Raw genomic sequence first — 21,001 nt, forward strand, 5'->3', positions numbered from 1 at the left:
GATATCTTTATGAAACTTGGTAGACATGGTCTTGGTACCGTCAGACGGTTGGTATTGCAGATGGGCGTAATCGGACCACTGCCACGCCCACAAAACGCCATTAATCTAAAACAAATAAATTGCCATAACTAAGCTCCGCAATAAGATACAAGACTGTTATTTGGTACACAGGATCACATTAGGTAGGGGCATGTGCAGTTAAAATTTACATCCGAACTATGCCCTTCCTTAATTGTTTTAAATTAAAAAAATTTCGGAGGCAGCTCTTAACTGGAAATTAATGCATGGGGTCCGAAAAAAAATTTCTTTTATATGGTCAAGATTAGAAATTCTATTATGTTTCGCGAGCAGTTTTTAATAAACACTACCATATATACATATGTATACACCAACTCACTAAATTAATTTTTCGAGTTTTGAATTATCACTTGACTCACCAATTTAAAGCAAGTTTTCATACGATAAACGGACGAACAAATAAGCAATTTGGATGTCATGCATAAACGGACTATGCGTATATTGTAGTTATATGAATACTCGATAAAAAAATTACTTAAATTTCAGATTTTATATTTAAGTTGGCGAAAATTAAAAGAACAGCGACAAACTTAAGTTTATTCGTTCTCCTGTGATCGCAAGCGACTGTTGGGATTGGTGAGACGAATTGACAGCTGCTTGGCGCGCTCAACAATTTCCTTCCGCTTTTTGGAAGATACGCCGTGAGCGATTTCTCCGCAATATTCACGATTTTGCATTAACAGCACCTCCAACTCACGAACATTGTGTACCAAGAATTTCTTGAAGCCAGTTGGCAGCATATGACGGGTACGTTTGTTGGAACCATAACCAATGTTAGGCATCAGGTACTGACCCTTAAAACGGCGACGTACTCTGTTGTCAATACCTTTTGGTTTTCGCCATTTATGCTGAAAGAATAAAAAAAAAAAATGTTTTATTCAATTAAAAACATATTATTTGACCAATTTTACCGAAAGCTTTGCGTAGCGGTCCGATTGATGGCGGATGAAGTGCTTGGTCCGCTTCTTCACAATTTTGGGCCTGTATGCGGGGCGGATCGTCATCTTTACACTATGAATATAAAATATAAATTGCTCTTATTAGCATTTTTCACATCAAAAACAACTTTTGTCAACAAGTTTTTCCATTATCAAAAATTCATCCAAAATGATTATAGATTTCAGCACAAAGTACATTATTTGTATTATAAATTCTTATTATTTGACACAAAATATTATAAAACCTATGATGTTATAAATATTTTTTGATTATTTTAGAAATTACACACCGATTTTTCTGAAAGAGCACGTCAAAAAGAAAGAAATATGAAGTTGGCCGTTATTGAGTAAATCGTAATCTGACACTTGCTGTCAGTCGGTAGTGTGTACAAATTAACTAAACAACACATTTCCGGTTCTTCTATTAACTTGAATTAAAACAGTCTTTGAAATAGACAGAACTATTTTTTACATGTCATGTTACTAAAAATAAAGGAATAATACCAAATTATTTAGATATTGATTTTATTTTTTGTTTATTTTTACTACGATTTAATTTTATTGTTTATTGTTGTTGCTATCGCAGTATCTAAATGATCATATGAAATACTGCGAATAGACAGTCCTTAACCGGACATCAATATGAGGTCATTCCAGTCATCTATTAAGTTATACATTTTTATGTAACTATTTCGTTAATCTTTTTAAATTATTTATTGAATTTTAATAATCATTTAAATATTTAAAGTTCAAATAATTCATAATCTCTATATTTTATTATCATTATTATAAGGCATGTGACTTTTAGCGTTAAAACTCAGAGGAAACGCAAAATCTTCAATTTCTATACTATGATTAGTTGTCAGTCTTTGGCCGGATATAATTCTGGGATCTTTTCGGTAATGTAGACCAGACTGTCGTAAGTACGATTTATGCATGTACGCGGTATGTTCAAAGAAATAGGTGAATTTTGATTTTTCGCGAGCTGGGTACATTGGATTATCGGTATATTGTTTTTGTTATAATCGAACACATATGTTAAGCATGAGCTTGCATTAGGAGACAATTTCGATTACTAGTTTGTTTCTCACAACAGAAAATGGATCAAAGAATATGTATTAAATTTTGCGTTGAAAATGGAATAAAGTGCTCCAAGGCACTTGAAATGTTGACTGTGGCATTCGGTGAGTCTACTTTGTCTCAAGTGGTACAAGCGCTTTACAGAAGGCCAAGAAGTCGTTGATGACGATGAGCATCCTGGAAATGCGACTACGTCAACAAGCGATAAAAATAACGAAAGAGTGAAAAAATTGTTCTTGAAAATTATTGAATCACTATAGGGAAGTTGCGGAGGATGTTGGCATATCAATTGGCTCATGCTATTCAATTTTCTCGAATGTTTTGGGCATGAGATTTGTGGCAGCGAAGCTTGTTTCGAAATTGCTAAATTTTGAGCAAAAGCAAGTCTCATTAGTATCGCTCAGGAGTTGTTGACTCAACAAAGATCCATGGGTAAATGGTTATGACCTCAAAACCAGGGCCCATACAAGCTGCTAGAGAAAAAGGCACTTCAAGTTCGATCAAACGTGAAGGTTTTGCTCACTGTTCTCTTTGATTATAATGGTGTGGTGCATTATGGTTTCCTGCAAAAAAGTCGTACAGTTAAAAAGGGATACTACAAGGAAATTATGCAACGTTTGCATGAAGCAACACTGCTCAATCGATTGGAATTGTGGAAAAACAACAGCTCACACATCAATGCTAATCACTAAAAATTTTTTGGATAAAAAACGAAAGCGTAAACATGCCTCAAACATCGTATTCACCAGATTTGGCTCCCAGCGACTTTTTCCTTTTTCCAAAACTGAAGAAACCAATGAAAGTAAAAGTTTAAATTTCTTTTTCTCTTATTTAATCAAGTTTGATATTTAAAACCTAATCAGTTTTAGTCGCAGTTATCCATTGATATGAAAGAAAAAACTGTTTATTTATTTTACAAACATACATACATAAAATAAAATAGAATTTTTTATTTAATGTTAAAATGAATAAATACAAAAAATTAATAATTATAAATACTTGCAAACTGTTATCTTTCATAGACAGATCACATTTTTTATTTAATTCGACTACAATATGAGCATTGAAATGTATATTTACATAGATATACATATGTATATTTTTCTATGAATAATTTCAAATTCATCTGAAATATTTGTTTATTAATTTGTAACGCTTTAATTTACATGATGCTTCATATTTTTCTTAATTCAATGCTTAAATTTGGTTCAACGTCATACCACAAACTTACGTGGTCTACGAAATGTAGATCTTGATATTTGAATGATGTGGTGAATTTGAAGTTCCGGACGAGCACTATAAGCAAAATCCTTACTACGATCTCAGCATAACGCCAGCCTGAAAGAAATTTAAAGTGAATTTTTGTATTTGTATAAAGGTAAATAGCTAACATGAAGAATTTCTACTTACCAATGCAGTTTCTGGCGCCTTTTGAAAACGGCATATATACATATGGATTTCGTTTGGCTATGGTTTCAGGCAGAAAATTTTCAGGATTGAAGAGATGTGCTTTTGGTCCCCACCAAGTTTCCGCACGATGCAAACTGAATATAGGTACTATTACTTGAATTTTTGGTGGCAAAATTAATTCTGACGTTAATTTTGTTTGATGTATAGCTTGACGTCCCACTATTGGTATCGATGGCATAAGTCGTAGCGTTTCCGACATCACCATATCTAAGTAGGGAACGTCTTTCAGATGCTCGTAAGTAACGTGGATGTCTTTTTCTGGCCATATAGAATGGATTTCTTGGAAAAGTTTCTCTTGTACATCCGAATGCATAGACAACATTACTAAGCCAGAATAAATTGCGGTGGCAACTGTTTCGAAGGACTAAAAAGAGAAAATTTAATTTGGTAAAAAGTACACCAATAATTATTTAGCATAGTATTTTAACATAATGGTTTGGTTTAGCTCGACGATCACGATTTATTTACCGCGCCAATCAAGCTGATAGATTCCATGATGACATCTTCCTTTTTAAATTTTCCATTATTGCAATAATTGAGCGCAATATCTAAAAATGAGCTCATTGTATCTTCATCATACTGCCATTCTTCAACTTTAGGCATATTATTATTGTTCGTATGCTCTTCTATCAACTAGAATAAATAAATACTAATTTTTCTAGTAAGAATGAATAAATAAATTATTTACCTTATTCATATAATTACGCAAAAAGCGACGCGCCTTGTAATAACCAGGTGTGCGCGCTAAGAAACCAAGACCCAACGTGGAACATGCAGCATCTTTGGCGATTCTTTCCATTAAACTGTTGCATATAGTAATATTAATATCATTTTAATCGAAAACTCTTGTAAAACTATATACAATTAAAAATAAATAATTAATAATATGAAAGTAAAATATCGGAAATCAGATGTGTGGTTACTCAGTAGTTATGAAAGAATTATCTTCAATCAAATAGTTACAGAATAATAAGTTACAATTAAAATTAGGGTATGTAATCTAAAATCATCAAAATCAATAGTAGTTAAAACAACTTCACACGCACTCATGTCTTTTCCATAAAGCAACATAGACAATGTTAAATTATAAAATATTCATGAAATAATTTACCAAGATATTAATGTATGTATTCACTTACACCGTAAATGAATCGATAAGCTCATAATTTTCACAGGCACCTTCGCTCATGTCAATGCCCATAGTAGCTTCTAAAAAAGACAATGTCATGAATATGAAAGTCAATATAATTTGAATATATTTGCATTTGTAAGTTTATAATATATTATATGCCTTTTAATTGGTACTTAATACTTGCCTATCGCTATCTCAAGTGTACCGCGTTTAATAAGATCAAATAGCTTATGTTCGCCACCATTTGAAAGTTTACTCAACCGTTTAACGCTAGTATTCGCACCTCGGTTAAAAAGCGGAATAAGGCTCATCAGTAATTTATTATTGAAATAGGTATTAATTAGTTTGCGATTATGTTTCCATGTATGAACTAAAATGGCGGAAATTGATGGTGTTAGATAATAGATAAATTCCTGTACATATATATCGAAACGAGATCTTTGAAGCTTCCCCAAATACGATATTACGAATTAACATTTTTTCTCGTTTGCGATTTTGAACTAGAGCTCGCACAAAGCCATCATCTGGGATTAAAAATCCCAACTTTTAAATTAAATTTTAAATTAAATTTTTAATTTAAAATTTTTTACCAACAATTAAATTTTGAATCCCGATTAAAAATTAAAATGTTCAATTTTGAAGTGGCATCTAAAAATATTTTTTTTTTTAATTTTTAATTCCAACATCATAAAATGTTATAGTTAAAAAATTCTTAACCCCTGGTTGCAACAACAACAAAATTTTCAATATTTTGATAACAATTAGTTAATAAAAAATACACGATTCCATTTAACTATTTTTAGAAGTTTCTCCATACGCACAATATTAAATTAATTACCTTCGCTGGTAATTATTCCCTTCGGTATAGCCTTATCAATAGGATTATATAAAACTTCCGCTTTGTTTAAAAACTCCGGTGATGATGTAACAGTTTTGATGATATCTGGGTCTATAGTGACAATTACTGGATATGTACCCAGCCACGCACAATATGTTGATGTATTAAATTCTTCGAAATATGAACTAATTCTGTACAAAAATCCTATTGTTTTCAACAAAATACATTTCGATTAGCATATTCTTAATTAGTGTATTGAAATCAGCTCACTTTTGATAGGTATCAATTTATATGCTATCCCAATAAATGGTAGTCCAACAACTGTCGGTATTTTCGTTGTGATATTTTTGAATTGTTTACGTTTAATGTAAATATAGAAATATGATGTTAAAATTAAACACAATATTAAAAATAAATAACGCAATTGCACACAGTAACAATTATCCAACTTTTCCGTACTTGGAGACATTTTCGAACGTAATTGGAATAAATTTTCGGTGAAACTAACTTTAATACGACAGTTTACATTGTTTTATATGAGTTCCTATATACATCAGTAAAACCAACATTTTCTGACTACTTTGCAGCAGTTAATGATTTTACTTCCATTAATTTATTTTTGTCATTTTTTAATACAACATATGTGTGTATGTAGGTATGAACAGTAATATATAATGTGTATGTACAGGTAACTATTTATGCATTTGTACATTTAATACAACTTCTGTCGACCTGTTGATACAAAGGGCAAATGACTAGATATTTTAAAGCATTATTACGAAATATACAAAAATAATCGGACGTAAGTTGAACCTACATTCTTATGTGATACGCAGACGTATGTAGAATCAAATTTATTGTCACTCAAGTAATGGCTGCGCGCTGAGCCTTTGATCTTATTATGAACAGAAACATTTATGTATGTTAGCATACTAATGACAATAACAGCAGTAATACTTCTAAAGGCATATGCATATGTATTTATATTCCATAGTAAATAATTATAATGGTTTTTAATATTACATGAATTTGCAATTTACATACAGGAGAAATGCTTTATACGCCTTAATAAATTATAATACATTGACCTCTTGAAATATTCATAGCAAAGTGAGTGAATGTATTGTGAATACAAAATAAATATGTACTTATAGGGACTAGTTGCATGTGAGCTAATAGTAGTATTTTACAAAACCGCATTTTAACAGCTTAAAAGTTTGCTATGGATAAATGACTAAATGCGCAATGTATTCATTTATAATTAACGAAACCTTAGTTTTGGGTTTTTTTTACTACTCTTTACACATTCTTATACTTACATATTCATTTTTCTAGTAGAATGCCAAATAAAGTTCTAGCTTCAAATTGTTATTATACGTACACCACATTACAGTGTATATAGAATGATACGTTCTAAGGGCAGTTTATAAAAAAAAAAACTATTTAATTTTACTTAAATTTACAGAAGAAATTTAACTAATAACACATTTCAAACAAAACTAATTCTTATTTCATATTTACAAATTCTAACAAAACTAATTTGTTTTCAGAACGATACCCGGCGTGAAAGTACATTAACGTACCAAGTATCAGGCGTCGTTCGGCTCCATTCAGTCCTCTGCAACACTGTCACAAAATGGACATTCCATGTGCGCAATAATCGGCTGCCGAAATTTATTCAGCATTTAACATTTTTATCCAATAATTTTTTTCAAGTTTTCGTATGCGGTGTTCATAATTCCCCAACTAATAAAGGAGCGAAAAGAATTAAAACCACATCCCCTGTAGAAATACTTTATACGATTTCCTCGCTCAAAGTAGATTCGTTTGCATATCGTCCACATTGTTTCTGATTTTTGACCCATCTCACTTTGCATGGCAACTTTTATAACATTTAGAGGATAAAAAAGTGTGCTAATTGACGCTCCAATAATTGCACCCGCGACAAATTCTTGTGCTGCTTTAGTTGTTTTAGATGTCTGAAATAAACAAAAAAAATTTCATTACAAGCCAGTATGTGAGTATTTAACGAATTCTTACAGTCTCCGGTAGAAATAATGACACTTCTTCACGAAGCATAAAGAACATGGCATTTGATGGTCCATTTCTCCACAACACTGGCACAATACCTCTATATAGTTCTAAAAATCCATGATGTACTAGCACATAACTGAAACGTGTTTAAGTATAATATTAATAGCAAGATGATAATATGATTGTGTAACTTACTTGAACGCCCGTGGGGTATTAGCGAAATATGCATGGTATTTTGAGTGTGCCAACAAAGTTTGTATTCTTTCGAAAGGAAGTAGTACAGCCTCAACTGTGCCTGATGAAATGCCAGCTATAATTTTTACCGTGTATGCATTCATATTAAAATTGTCAATTAAATATCTCCGTGAACCATCAAACACACCAAACATAATTGACAGAGATATTGTTTTTTGTGCCATTGGTGGGAATATACCACGATAAAGAAATCCCAAGCCTTCGTGTCGTAACTGGCCGAAAGCTGATGTTATTGGCACACCATGGAGCATTTGTCGAAAAATCATTTTATAAATGGGATAAGTGACGCCTATATTTATAAAAGCTGCCCCACACCCACAAGCAAACTCTTTCCAGTCGAAGGCGGTTAACAACGACTTGGTGTATATGTGTGGAGTTGTTGTTAAAGCCTCACTACTAACGTCCCGTAATTTTGAATCGTTGCTCATGTTGTACTATACATGCGAATAATACGTTTATCCAAATATTTTCTTTATATTATGTTTGATATGTAGTAGTCGTCAATTGTGGTGTCAACTTATTTTCAACATTTAATGACGGTTAAAGTGCCGGTGACACGAATAGAGGTGGGATTGGGTGAACCTTTTCGATTTTGAATTCTATTTGGGCTCACACACTGCTTTAATTAATAAATTAGCACTTTTATGCCCTAAACATGCTCGACGTGAATTATGTACTCGTAAATCACTAGATTATTTAAATAAAATTAATAAATTACATAACTATGATAATAAGCTATCTTACGGACAGAACTATCCCTTTGATGACTTGCCTCCTAATTGTCTTACTTTGTCACATAAACATACGTCACGTTTTTCATTTAGCATATTCTATAACACAGCCAGCTTTTGATTATAACAAATGGGAGAAGCAACAGATCTGTATATAGATTGTTGCCTCTCTGCCTCTCTTGTTAATCATAAAATTATTTCCAGCAGGATCAAGATTTTACACGTATTTTTTAACTCCTCGTTCTTTTCGTAGTAAGAGTCATCAGTCTGTCATTCTGTAAACAGCTGTTATTTCAAATATCGTCGCCGAAGAGAAAATTAAAACGGCGTTGATAAGAGATGATACAATTTTATTACTTTGGTTGAAGCGATAAAAACACTGATAAAATTTAAGAAAAATTATCATTCAATCAAAAAGAGTTTTTTCATATTTAATTTATTTAGCAATATATTGATAGTTATTATGTTAGCGCAACATATTTCGTTATCCAATTGAGGTTGGCAACTCTTAACTATGTAAACGCAAATTGAGTAAATCTCAAAACTGAGAACAGTTGGTTTTAAGTTAATTATTGAAAATAATTAAGCAAGCAAATGAATAAAAAAGAAAGTACACACTGCAAACTTTGTTAAACCTCCACCATTTACATTCGGTGGTTATTTTAACAATGCGTTTTGTACATCTCCTTCTTCATTTAACTCTGGTATATTATATTATACTATTATTGCAGAGCTTTACCGGAAGCTCCATGTATCATTTTTGAATAATGATGAGTACTCTATTCTATCATTCTTCGTGAGTACTATAATATAGATTATATAAAAACTGTCTACGCTTTTATAGATCCATTATAACCGGGAAGATATTTCAAAATATCTCAAAGAATTATCGGAACAGTGTAAGTCTAACATTCACGAATATACATATTTATTTGATTAGAATTATACCTTTTTATTATAATAAATGAATAAATGTTTATATTTATAAGCTTATGTTAATAAAAAGTCTGTTTTTTTTTAACTGACAGAGATTTAAGAGTATTAAAAATAATATTATACTTAAACCGTACCAAACATTAACATGCTATATTTATAAAAATCAAGAATTGTACTATAAATGGAGAGTTTTGTTAGTATCTTTATAAATTATATGTAAAGATGAACGTATGATAGCATCGCTTTGTTCAACAAAGCTTTCTAGATGAGCCCACAAAAACCAAAAAATTAATATACAAATGATATACTTTGTTAAACGATCTAGAATATACAAGCGGCGCAGAAACTTTTTTGCTTGTGGAATTGTCTCTTCATTCTCCCCAAGTATATATTTACGCATGCCAATTATATAGCCACGTATGTATTGCTCCCAGTTAACTTGACTAGTGGATGTGTCGAAAATTTCCCGATCTAATTGATTCAGATTATCGCTTAAACATTGGAATTTCTCATTTCTAAAGTCCCAGTCTTTAGTCGTGTAGTATTGTAATAATTTCAGGCCAGTTGAAATTTTATTTTGCACATGCACCATACTGCAAGAAGAAGAAAATAAAATAATTCAAAAATCTCTATATATTATATAATATATAAAATAAGTACAAATAATACTGTAATTGACTTACAATCGTTTTCGCCCAAAAAGTAATAATAAGAAATCTATGAGGTATGCCGGAAGGTAGTGAAAGAAAATCACACAAAATAAATGATGATAATAATTCTTTTTGATTGAGCCATCTGGATACCACAATGCATAGCTTAGCGGATAGTCATAGAAAAATCGCTTGCCAGTTTCAATACTTTCACCCCAAGAAAATAGGGCTTTCTTTGATATGCAAAGATTACAAAATTCTACATTTCCTTCTTTTGACATGCTACGATTGTATCCCGCAACTATCATTCCATTAATGGCTGTATCTACTGGTATCACTGTTGATGAATAGTCAGGGTTGCAATGCATTGAACGAATTACGCCACGTGCTGCACCAATCATAAGACCGGTAGGTCCATTAACACCTTCTATCCAACCAGGCAGTGGTTCCTTAATTGCTGCAGTAACTGAATAAAAAAAATAAAATTACATTCATCGATTTAATTGATGTCATTGATACGAATATCTGATCAAATAACTTTAAAGTACAATATATCATAAAGATCATACCAATTGATGGTCGTGTAATAATGATAGGCAATTTTTTCTCATATCTACAAATGAGATCTTCAGTAAGCGCTTTGCTATAGGCATATGTGTTGGGAAGTCCATTCAACAGTCTAAAATTAAAATCACAATTTTAATAATTTTGTTACGATTCTTAAGCGTTATGTATATTTACCGTGGTGTTATTTCCTGCAACGCATCATCGCTCATTTCTTCGACAATTTTTATGACATCGTAGGGATTCTGGGGTGCTGGATAAGCGCGTTCTTCCAAGACACTTTCGTTGCATTGACAGTATGACGTCGATACGTGTATGATAACTTGGAGGCTGGCCATTTTTTCAGCCAATTGCAGCAATTTCAATGTGCCCACAACATTCATTTGAACCATAGGTCTGAGGGGTTGATCAAATCTAACGTTAGCAGCACAATGAAATATCACTTCAACATTCGATACCAATACGTTTGTGTCGTTCGTGTTCAAACCAAGATTTTGTTCCAGCACATCGCCTTTGATGACTTGAATTTTATTCACAATATCAGCATTTTCTTTTAAAATCTTGTTGAAAATCTGTAATAATATTAAAGCAGATTGTTTGCTTGCTAACAAATACATTCTAACGAATTACAACTGTTTATTTCCTCCTCAAATTTTTATTTATTCGTACCATTAATGTGATTCTATGTTATACTGCACTGCAAATCCAAAAAATGTGATCATGTGTTCAAGATATATGTCAGGAGTTGTATCAAAACTCTGCATTCAAGTTCCAAGAGAGGGTTCCAAACAGGGAATCAACACGTTAAGGTACGAAAAAATTCGATTACCGTTTATTACTAGCATTATTATAAAAACAGCTTGTGCCACATGATGACTTTGAAATTTTACACATGCATATGTAAGAACAATGGTGCTCATTGAAAATTTAACCACATCATCTAAGTGTGGAAATATTAAAGCACATACATATACCATATATGTATATATGTGCGTATTAATTTTCAAAAGTCGACATGTCTTCAAAAGTGTTATTATATTTAACAAACAAACAATTTCAGTTTGTCTATTCCAATCTAAGGGCAATGACTTAATTGAAATAATAATTGGTACAAACATTTATGTTATAATAAATGTTGTCGAATGTTTGTGATTTCACCATACTTCCTATGGATTTGTTGGTTCAAAGAGATTTCCTATAGTGGAAAGGTAAAATTAATTCTCATGTTTGCTGCCATAAATTTGTGTATATACATATATACACCATGATATTTATGTGAATCGGAAAAAACTGATTATAAACGATTTTCTAATCTCCTAATACCATTTATGTAGTGAAAAACATATTTGCTTCGCCATAAGATCGTTCTCAACGATTGCCTTTTCATCAACTCTGAATTTCTTTTGAGTAAACTTTAGCTTGAGTTTTAAATTAAAAGTCGCCTGAATTAATGACAATTCAAAATCATTATGTTTTCCACTTACGAATGATTGCTTCCCTGTCGTAGATCCTGAACAACACTCATCAAGCACTTTTTTGGTATCAGCAGTTTTCATTGTATTTTATTAAAACTCTAAATTAACTTTTATCTAAAAATTTCTGATAAATACTTTTCAGTATAACTATGAATTTTTTCAGTGACGCTTTTTTAATCTCCTTAGTAGCAAATTACAATATAAAAATAATTTTCAAACTCCGATGCGTTTTAGATCCACTATTTTTATTTTGAAACTTACGACACATTTAAAAAACTGGTCCTTGCGTATCAATGGGTCGACACCTTTCTTGGATCTTATCAGCAGATAAATCTTTTTCACATCTGGACAGCTGCGCAACAATTTCTCCACCAACACCTTACCCATAAAACCTGTCGCGCCGGTAATAAGTATACTTTTGCCGGCATACCACTGCGCTACTTCAGATTTTTCACATTGTTCCACTGTAGTAAGAAGTTCCATTGTGTAAAAATAAATGTTTCTGCATTAAAATAGAAACAGATAAAAGCAAAAGTAACAAAATAAAACCAAATTTTTTAATAGCATAAAGTTTACTGTATTGGTAAACGATTGATGCAACGCATATACTTAGTAGCACATTTTCATATATAATACATACATAAGTGTATCCTAATTTTCATTGGCTTTGCCTACTACATATTAACAAAGTCTGAACAGAGTCAATATTTGTTGAGTTGTGATTGTTTTGTTCAACAACAGTGTATGCATTTGTTGTATATCGTGAACGTGTATGTGTGTAACGTATTGATTTTTGCACCTACGTATATTATATAGCGTAGTTGGACAGTTAGTCAATATCTTTTTTTCTTTACTGCTAATTAAACAACATTGAGTAATTATAAACTCTTCAACTTATGTTCATATATTCATGAAACTCGAAAATAAATTAATTTTGGAATTTCTTAGTGTTTTTTATTATTGTTACATGACCAAAAATGAATAAAGGGGTAAAATTAAAAAAAATGTATATATAAAATGTTATTATAGTCATATCGGCATGGACTATTTCAACATTTTTTTTTTAGTATGCTACCGAATTTGCAATCGTTATCTAGATAAAAAAAGGTGGGCTCATTTCAGTTATGTCGAATCGACTGTGATTGGCTATCTGGGCGAGAATAAAAGATAAAAAAGTTTTGCTCGAATTTGTACTTTTTCCAATTTTTAGTATTTATGTATTAATGTACGTAAAATAAATAAAAAAATATTTTTAAAGATTAAAATTTTCATCAGTAAAATAAAGTCGACTTTTTGCTTTATTAAATTATTAAAAATCACACTTTGTATCTACATATGTATATCATAAACAAAAGACTTAAGCGACACACTCGATATACACACACCCTTAAAAGTCACTGCCTGCTTGATAAATCACTACACTTTCAATTTCAATTATCGCACCCAACTAATCTGTGTTTAGCCGCAAATTCCATTAAAACTTGCGGTACATGTATGTACGTATGTATAGGTATATGTTACATGCATGTGCATCTATCAAAATTAAATTATCCCAATTATAATTTTAAAAAATTTCAGTGAAAAGGTCTAGTAATGTGTTTATATTTTTTAATTGGTTTAGTTTCCTTAGCTTTGTTTTAAATTTTGGTAGGCAATTTAATTAGATGTGATACTATTTTGAAGTTAGATTATTAGAGCTTTGAGCTTTGCATAAATATTCTACCAAATAAATATTCTTTAAATACGCCTGTAAACTGAAATATAATTATTTGTACTTAAATTTTAAAAAATTGTTTACTCATATATTTTGAATTATACTTAGGAGTATATAGATAGGGGTGTACGTACAAGATTATAGACAAATTGCTACATAATAGCAGAAAAAAATTAAAAATATTTAATGTTTTATTATATGATGATAAATGTTTTATACTGTGGCTGTTAATAAGTCTAATACCTAAATATGCACCCACATATATTTATATTCATAGAAGAAATGTACAAATTTGGAAATATTCAAGTAAGTGAATTTGCGTAATAACTGCGAAAATGCTCTTGGTGTAACAAATTAGCACTTTTACTACCTTACACGCAATATTTTATCAAATGCAAGCATACATCCCTACTTATATATGCATATACCTATGTACATACATATATACCATGGGTTTAAGCACACCTTGTGTGCGGTAGTTCTCGTGTCTGAGTCGTTACTTTTGTCTTTTGTGTTAAGCTTTACTCGTATGTATACGTATGAGTACATAAATATGTCTTAATACTTAATTAAAAGCATTAGTGTACTATGGCAGTAAGCTGTTCGTGTAAATATGAGAAAATTAGCACATATTGAAAACAGTACATTTGTATTTTCAATTTAATAAATACACATTTGTTTTAATGTAGTAATATAATATCTATATATATGTATATGTACATATATACCTATAAAAAACTCAGTAGGTTATCATAGTTAAATTATATTTGGTGAGAGACTATTGACATCCAATACAATTTATAATAATGACATTTAAATCTTTGCATAATATGCATACTCATTTTATAAACTCTGGGACTATTGTAGGAATCTGAACATATACCGTAGACCGCTAACTATCGTTGGGGTCAATGTATAATATCTTTCGTATGGGGTACCAGAATAGAAGTGTGGTTCATATTCGTATAACATATGTCCTCTTAAGGAGGTTCCATTTCGTTTATGTAAATCCTTGTTTAAAAAATATAAACGTCAATCAGAATGACAAAATCGTAGATTTAGTGAGACTGGTGAGCGAAGGAGTTCAGGCTTGAATTAAATGTCAATACTTTTACTAATTGAAACTATTTTTGAAAACAAAAAATCATGTAAAAAATACGACACATGTTTGTTGCAAGAATCATTTTTTTTTTTTTAAATATTTTTTATCAGTTTCGTTGTAATGATAATACTGGATAATCTGAACCTATTCCAGCCGTCTAATGTAACTAGAGACCTTGTTAAGTAGCTACTGATGAGTTCTGTGAAGAAACTCTAAATTACAGACTAGTTATAAGTATACCTAAAAATCTGCCAAAATATTTCATTCGCCGAAACCTCAACGTAGAACATCTATTTTCAATCAAATCAAAACCAATCAATGCGGTCACCGTTGATGAATAGATTGGTGTAAAATAGCACGTGAGTTCAAATTCCCGATGCTTTTCTAATAATAACTGATCTGCTGTAATTACCTTCCTACATTTATACATACATATGTATATACTATAAAATTTTTTTGAGTTTTACCAGGCGTTTAAAATACAATACTTGTATGTCTATTTAAATATAAGCTCATATACTAATATATGTATATAAATACATATGCAATAAAGCAGCGGCTGCATTACTTAGGGATATGTGTATATACTGATATACATATGCATATATAGATATGTTTGTACTGTGAATTAGTAAACAAATAAATATCTGTTATATTCGGACGTTCACATTCACTTTTTAGCAAGTACACAAACTTGGTAATATTAAGTAACCAAAGTTAAGCTTAGTACTAACACAATTCAGTAGACTCGAATTATTTTCAATGGCATTTTTAGCAAATTCATATCTTTTTTGGCAACATTTTTACTCTTATGCGTATCAGCAAAATCATTTTTTTTTTCGATTTTTTATGTGCACTATTACTTGAAATGAGGAAATGTCATTGCATTTTATTACTGCGGCACTACATTAAGTTGTAAATTAAGCCCATTCTGTGACCATAAATGAATTAACTGCATCCTAAAATATTGCAACTTTGAATTTCATATGTTTCAAATTGATTTGGAGTTTTCTAATTTTTGTATGTATTGATTCCCGCTTAAACTGCTCAAGGCTGTGTTATAAGCAACAAAATACATTATGACTTTAATTATTGTGAACCATATTTAATTGCACTGTTTTCACACAAAAAACTTTTCGGAGAAGTTCTATATCATTAGCACATTTGTATTAATTTCTTTATAAACAAACAAATGCAAATACCATGCAGTTCCTTGGAGGAGCGTTCGTGCCTGTCTTTGCCGCTGGCGGTGCTGTTATAGTAGGCTTTCCGCGTCACTGTTACGACTCACCCACTAACCGACTGACAGAGTGACTGACTAATGGAAGTAAATAACAACCGACTCTTAACTACGATTGCACGCAATTGTTGACTCGTAAACTTGAGGAAATACAATGCTTATTTCATGTACGGCTATTTGTGGTATTTCCAATATTCGAGCGATCGCTACACTGCGAGCTTTTCTGCGCTTGCGATTGGAGCGTTTGTTGTGGTTTTCGCCTGAAGTTACAGCACAAACTGAAGTGAATATCATGAATAGGTAGGAAATTATATGATCTCCGCAGCAAAGGAGCCTAAATAAATGAAAGAAGCACACATACACACCCATATATGCATACAAATACACATACATACACAGCTCAAGTATTAAGTAGTTAATAATATTTGTGGTAAGAAAAACAAGAATAGGCAAATAAAGTAGCATCTTTCGAGGCGAATGCGCTTTGCGCCAAATGTATTGGTATTCGTTTCGGTATGTAGGGTCAACTAAATATTTATAGGTAAGCACTTACAGTCAGTTACAAGTAACTTAAAATGTTTGCTTGGGCAGTGATTTGCAAGAAAATACTTTGACTAGATTTAGACTGTCATAAATACTAATTAAAGTCTGTAGGCATTTGTCAATGTGTGTACATTTCAATAGCATGAGAATTATGTTGACCTTCTTGCCCTACCCATGAACAAATTTATTTAACCGTTGTACCAAAACTAAAATACTATTTTAGTCCAACTATGCGTCTCAAAAATTCTTCTTGCTTAACTTAAACAGTAATATACCCACATGTGTGCACATTTAATGAAACATAATAATTGTGATGATAACAATAGTAATTAGTGTAATAGTACTAATGAAATAGTGATAAAAACGTGCTTTGGAAATAGCATTATTAATAAGTGAGAAAAAGATCATAAAATTAAAAATCAATTGATATTGTTGTTTTAGGTAATTATTTACAAACATATGTAGTTATCATTGACAAATTTATCTCGGAATATTGTTTTAAGACACTGCGTGTTTTTTAGTTGCAACGAACTGCTTTGATAATTTTTTTTATTGTACAATTTTTTTTTGGTTTAATATTCAGTTTTATTTAGAATCTGTCTTATTATTAAAATATAATAACTATATTTCTTCATAAAAACAATGATATTGAAGTACAATGGAAAATATTTTACATACGTACATTAGTATATGAAGTTGAGATTAACCATAGAAATACTGAAGCAAAAATATTTTGTAGTCTCTACTCCACCGTTAGCATACGGAGTTAAGTGGAGTCAGACATTGAGTGAGTGACGTGATATCGTAGACATTCCACATTAGAGAGCATACATTTCTTACCACTAAACAGAGATTGCCGTTACAACGATAACAACAGAGGATTGTTAAATTGTGCTTATATATTTAGAGTATAGTATGAAGCTCTATATTTTTTGCAAGAACGAATGTCAATTAGAAATAACAATGTCTTTAATAGAAAAAGTTGCACTTAGCACTAAGTCTATTTTTTACAATTCTAGATGGTCTAATACGTGAAAGACATTGGGAGCCAGTATCTCTCTACGCTTTTCTCGTAGCTGGTTAAAATGAAACATTATAGTGGTGCATTATTTTAGACCTTCAAAGATAGAATAATTTGGAACCGACAAAAAAACTAAGACTACATGTAGTATATGTAGAGTAGTTTATCCAAGCAGATGGGGACAATACTGAATAAATATGTATTTTTGAGGAATTTCTTATATGTTTCAAATATAACAAATGATAGGTAACAGTGACACAATAGAAGATGAACTACAAAGCAGATAGTGTCCACTGAGAGGATGACTTGCAGAAAATTTGCAGAAAATTGTTTATGAAAAAATTAAATGAAAGATAATATTACGTATATGCTACAATTGCAACTACGAGTGGATGCGTGCGATCAAAAGCGGATACAATTTCGATAAAAACGTGTTACGTGCTCAAGCTGATTGACCCAAACGCTTCGACACTACAATGGATTGAAAACAGATTTTATATACCCTGAACAGCGTATATTAAGTTTGCCACAAAGCTTAAAACACCCAGAAGGAAATATCAGAGATCCTATAAAACATACATATACATATGGTATGTAAATGATCTACGCGAGCTGCCTCGTTTTAGACATGTCCGTCTGGCTGTCTGTCTGTATATACGCGAAGTTAGTTTTTAAAGATATCGATTTGAAATTTTACACACGTCCTTTTCTCTTAAAGTAGCTGCCATTTATCGGAACCACCGACTACTATAGCATATAGCTGCCATACAAACTGACCGATCAAAATCAAGTTTTTGTATGGAAACTTTTTTATTTGTGAAGGGGCTTCGTTGCAAGCGAAGTTAATATCTTTTTCTTGTTTTACTATTATATTAATTGAACAATCTTTCCAGGACCCTAAAGTATAATTTAAGGAAAAAACTCTCGACTTTTCGAAAACGCTAGTATGTTCTAACCCATTAAACAACTTTAAGGATGCATAGCAAATATCTTACAGGGATTCACTAAGTGAATAAACAAAGAGCAGTCATTTAATGTATGTAAACAGGTTAAAAATGTGACAAAGAAACTGGTTAGGATGACTGCTCCTTGCCTTGGCATGAAAAGAAAATGAAAGTGAAAACTACCGGTTTTTAGGCGTATGAATGTGCTCACTGAATACATTTCGTTTACCTAATTTTGGCATTGCAACAAAACAGCACAACAATGCGCTTATAGCAATATATGCTTATTTATAAATATAATACTAACACCAACAAATACAAGTAGAAGAATTGCCACAAATTTACTTCTTCAAAAGGTTAGCATTCTTAACTAATCTCATAGCAGTAAAAGCAATTACTATATTTTAGAACAGCTTGAGATATACGTATGTGCATATGTGCACGCGACAATCACTTTATAAGTGGTTATTTGCGAATTTAAGTTTGAAATAATTACAAATTTGGCGTAGATAAGTGTGGTCAGGAAATGAGTTATTAATTAGTTAAAGCTTTAGTACATTTTGTACGGAAGTAGTATTTTCTGCAAATTTTACTCTTACATTTATATGATCTTACGTTGGCATATGTGGTATGTGCACATATATTTATATGTGTATACATATATAGTTTTTAAGCTTACGAAATAAATATTTTGTTTTTTTCGCTACTTTATACTTTGCACACTTTATTAGGGCCAACAGGGACAGAAAAGCGATTATTTTTCTCAAGGCCGACGAGATGTAAAATGTACTGTAAGAAGAGAAAAATAAAGACATTTGTAAACCTGTTCGGTACCTGTTAGGGATTGGTGGGTGCGTTGCATCCGAAGCGAAATCTTATGCCGTCTTTTATAATACCCTTTGCGGACAAAAATGCAACTAATGTTAAAATAAAATAATCTTTTTTATACTTAAAATTTCAATTATTTCATATATCTACATGGACTATGAACAAACATAAAATTACTAAAAGTTGCTTAATTAAAGAATGTGTTATTGATTAACATCATATATTTACACGGACGCCGAAGAAGTTGAGTGCGTTAAGTACGTACACCTGTGTGAACTACGAATAGCTTAGGCTAAATCTAAAATTAAGAAAAAATGATAATTTAATTTTTCAAATCAAATTAATTTTTTCTAGTCAATTGTCAAGCTGTCTGCAATCAGCTTTTTTCGGGTAGTTCAGCTGGCAGAAATCAACTCTTAAAAATGAAATTGCGAACACAATTTCCGTTACATTGCACAGTATTTCGTATAACGAACTATACTTGGCTTATGTCGAATACTGGAACGAAAACATCTAATGTTAAATATCCGAGTGTATTTTTGAAATCAAGAGACGAAGCTTTCGCGGAAGATGCAGAGGAAAATTAAAACTTATTATTGATTTTTTTAAAGATTTATCTTTCAATAAGTTCATATTTTTGGTTGAATATGCATATACATATACTTATTTAAAAATATAATTATGTGTAATATGGTAAAAACTCTAAATAATATGAAAATATTTGTGAATCTTTAGAATAAAACGAAATCCACGATTTGGCAAAGTTGCGAAGTCAAGCAAGTGATATTCAATAACTACAATTTATATGTATGTAAATATGAGTACATTAGGTTTATCCTTTTAAATTTAACTTGGTAAATGATTTTTATAGTTTTCGCTCCTTAAACACGATTTTAATCGATTTGTAATAACAGGTTTCTCATCTCAGTTGTTCAAAATCTATTCCAAACAAACTGAAGATCATACTTGCATGATGAAATATATGAGAAATGTACAAACCTACATATTATGAGGTCATATATGATATTAGTATTTATGGCACATTTATACGTACATATGTATAATATATAATTAGCATATTCAAATGCAGTTGGGATTTTACACATTTTCAAACGCGCGTGTAGTCATTTCATCCTGCTCGTGTAAGCTATTTTAAATAAATATGGAAGCTCAATGTTCGAGCACGACCGACCTGTGCCCGATTTGCTAAATGTTTGGCCAAGCCTCTTTTAATATTAGAGGGCACTACAAGTTTTAAGCTGCTGCGAACGGCTGATGAACTTTGCCGGAGATCGAAACTACGTTTCATGGAATTAAGGTGACCCTTGTATGTCAAAGAATTCTGAAAACATTCATGGCGACATTTTTGATCGAAAAATACTTTATTGTTGTTTCTGACTCTGCCAATATCAGGTCTCGAACTTACGT

General features: G+C 31.3%; 4 protein-coding genes and 1 long non-coding RNA gene across 9 annotated transcripts; 1 reads left to right on the forward strand and 4 right to left on the reverse strand.

Annotated features, from left to right (window-relative positions):
• Window positions 1-553: 553 nt before the first annotated feature.
• On the reverse strand, window positions 554-1,416 carry RpL32 (Ribosomal protein L32). The gene is made up of 3 exons (XM_014237063.3): window positions 1,307-1,416; window positions 990-1,089; window positions 554-926 (listed from the first exon to the last, which is right to left on the reverse strand). Exons 2-3 carry the CDS (start codon window positions 1,080-1,082, stop codon window positions 615-617), a joined length of 405 nt encoding a protein of 134 aa, XP_014092538.1. The 5' UTR covers window positions 1,083-1,089; window positions 1,307-1,416; the 3' UTR covers window positions 554-614.
• A 604-nt stretch (window positions 1,417-2,020) lies between these two features.
• Window positions 2,021-4,473, forward strand: LOC138857476 (uncharacterized). Its single transcript, XR_011396581.1, has 4 exons — window positions 2,021-2,898; window positions 3,346-3,650; window positions 3,714-3,953; window positions 4,012-4,473. It is a non-coding gene; the product is annotated as an uncharacterized lncRNA (long non-coding RNA).
• Window positions 3,271-6,005, reverse strand: LOC106619112 (probable cytochrome P450 313a4). 3 transcript variants are annotated; one of them, XM_014237102.3, is made up of 8 exons: window positions 5,807-6,005; window positions 5,537-5,740; window positions 4,883-5,068; window positions 4,706-4,775; window positions 4,255-4,369; window positions 4,035-4,199; window positions 3,507-3,930; window positions 3,271-3,434 (listed from the first exon to the last, which is right to left on the reverse strand). In XM_014237102.3, the coding sequence occupies exons 1-8, from the start codon at window positions 6,003-6,005 to the stop codon at window positions 3,271-3,273; spliced, it is 1,527 nt and encodes a 508-aa protein (XP_014092577.3). The 3 variants fall into 3 exon arrangements, with proteins under 3 accessions (XP_014092577.3, XP_069966174.1, XP_069966172.1); XM_070110073.1 differs by lacking the exon at window positions 4,883-5,068; XM_070110071.1 differs by lacking the exon at window positions 4,035-4,199.
• Window positions 6,006-6,104: 99 nt separating this feature from the next.
• On the reverse strand, window positions 6,105-8,834 carry LOC106619111 (mitochondrial nicotinamide adenine dinucleotide transporter SLC25A51). 3 transcript variants are annotated; one of them, XM_036377980.2, is made up of 4 exons: window positions 8,598-8,834; window positions 7,766-8,512; window positions 7,577-7,706; window positions 6,105-7,515 (listed from the first exon to the last, which is right to left on the reverse strand). In XM_036377980.2, exons 2-4 carry the CDS (start codon window positions 8,251-8,253, stop codon window positions 7,231-7,233), a joined length of 903 nt encoding a protein of 300 aa, XP_036233873.1. In that variant the 5' UTR covers window positions 8,254-8,512; window positions 8,598-8,834; the 3' UTR covers window positions 6,105-7,230. The 3 variants fall into 3 exon arrangements, with proteins under 3 accessions (XP_036233873.1, XP_014092576.1, XP_014092575.1); XM_014237101.3 differs by having other exon boundaries at window positions 8,574-8,834; XM_014237100.3 differs by having other exon boundaries at window positions 8,570-8,834.
• A 628-nt stretch (window positions 8,835-9,462) lies between these two features.
• LOC106619114 (putative fatty acyl-CoA reductase CG5065) lies at window positions 9,463-16,526 on the reverse strand. Its single transcript, XM_014237104.3, has 6 exons — window positions 16,200-16,526; window positions 12,443-12,683; window positions 10,884-11,278; window positions 10,712-10,821; window positions 10,176-10,608; window positions 9,463-10,085 (listed from the first exon to the last, which is right to left on the reverse strand). Exons 2-6 carry the CDS (start codon window positions 12,662-12,664, stop codon window positions 9,668-9,670), a joined length of 1,578 nt encoding a protein of 525 aa, XP_014092579.3. The 5' UTR covers window positions 12,665-12,683; window positions 16,200-16,526; the 3' UTR covers window positions 9,463-9,667.
• Between the last annotated feature and the right edge of the window lie 4,475 nt (window positions 16,527-21,001).

Source organism: Bactrocera oleae, chromosome 2, assembly GCF_042242935.1.
Source record: "Bactrocera oleae isolate idBacOlea1 chromosome 2, idBacOlea1, whole genome shotgun sequence".
NCBI classification, from domain to species: Eukaryota; Metazoa; Arthropoda; class Insecta; order Diptera; family Tephritidae; genus Bactrocera; species Bactrocera oleae.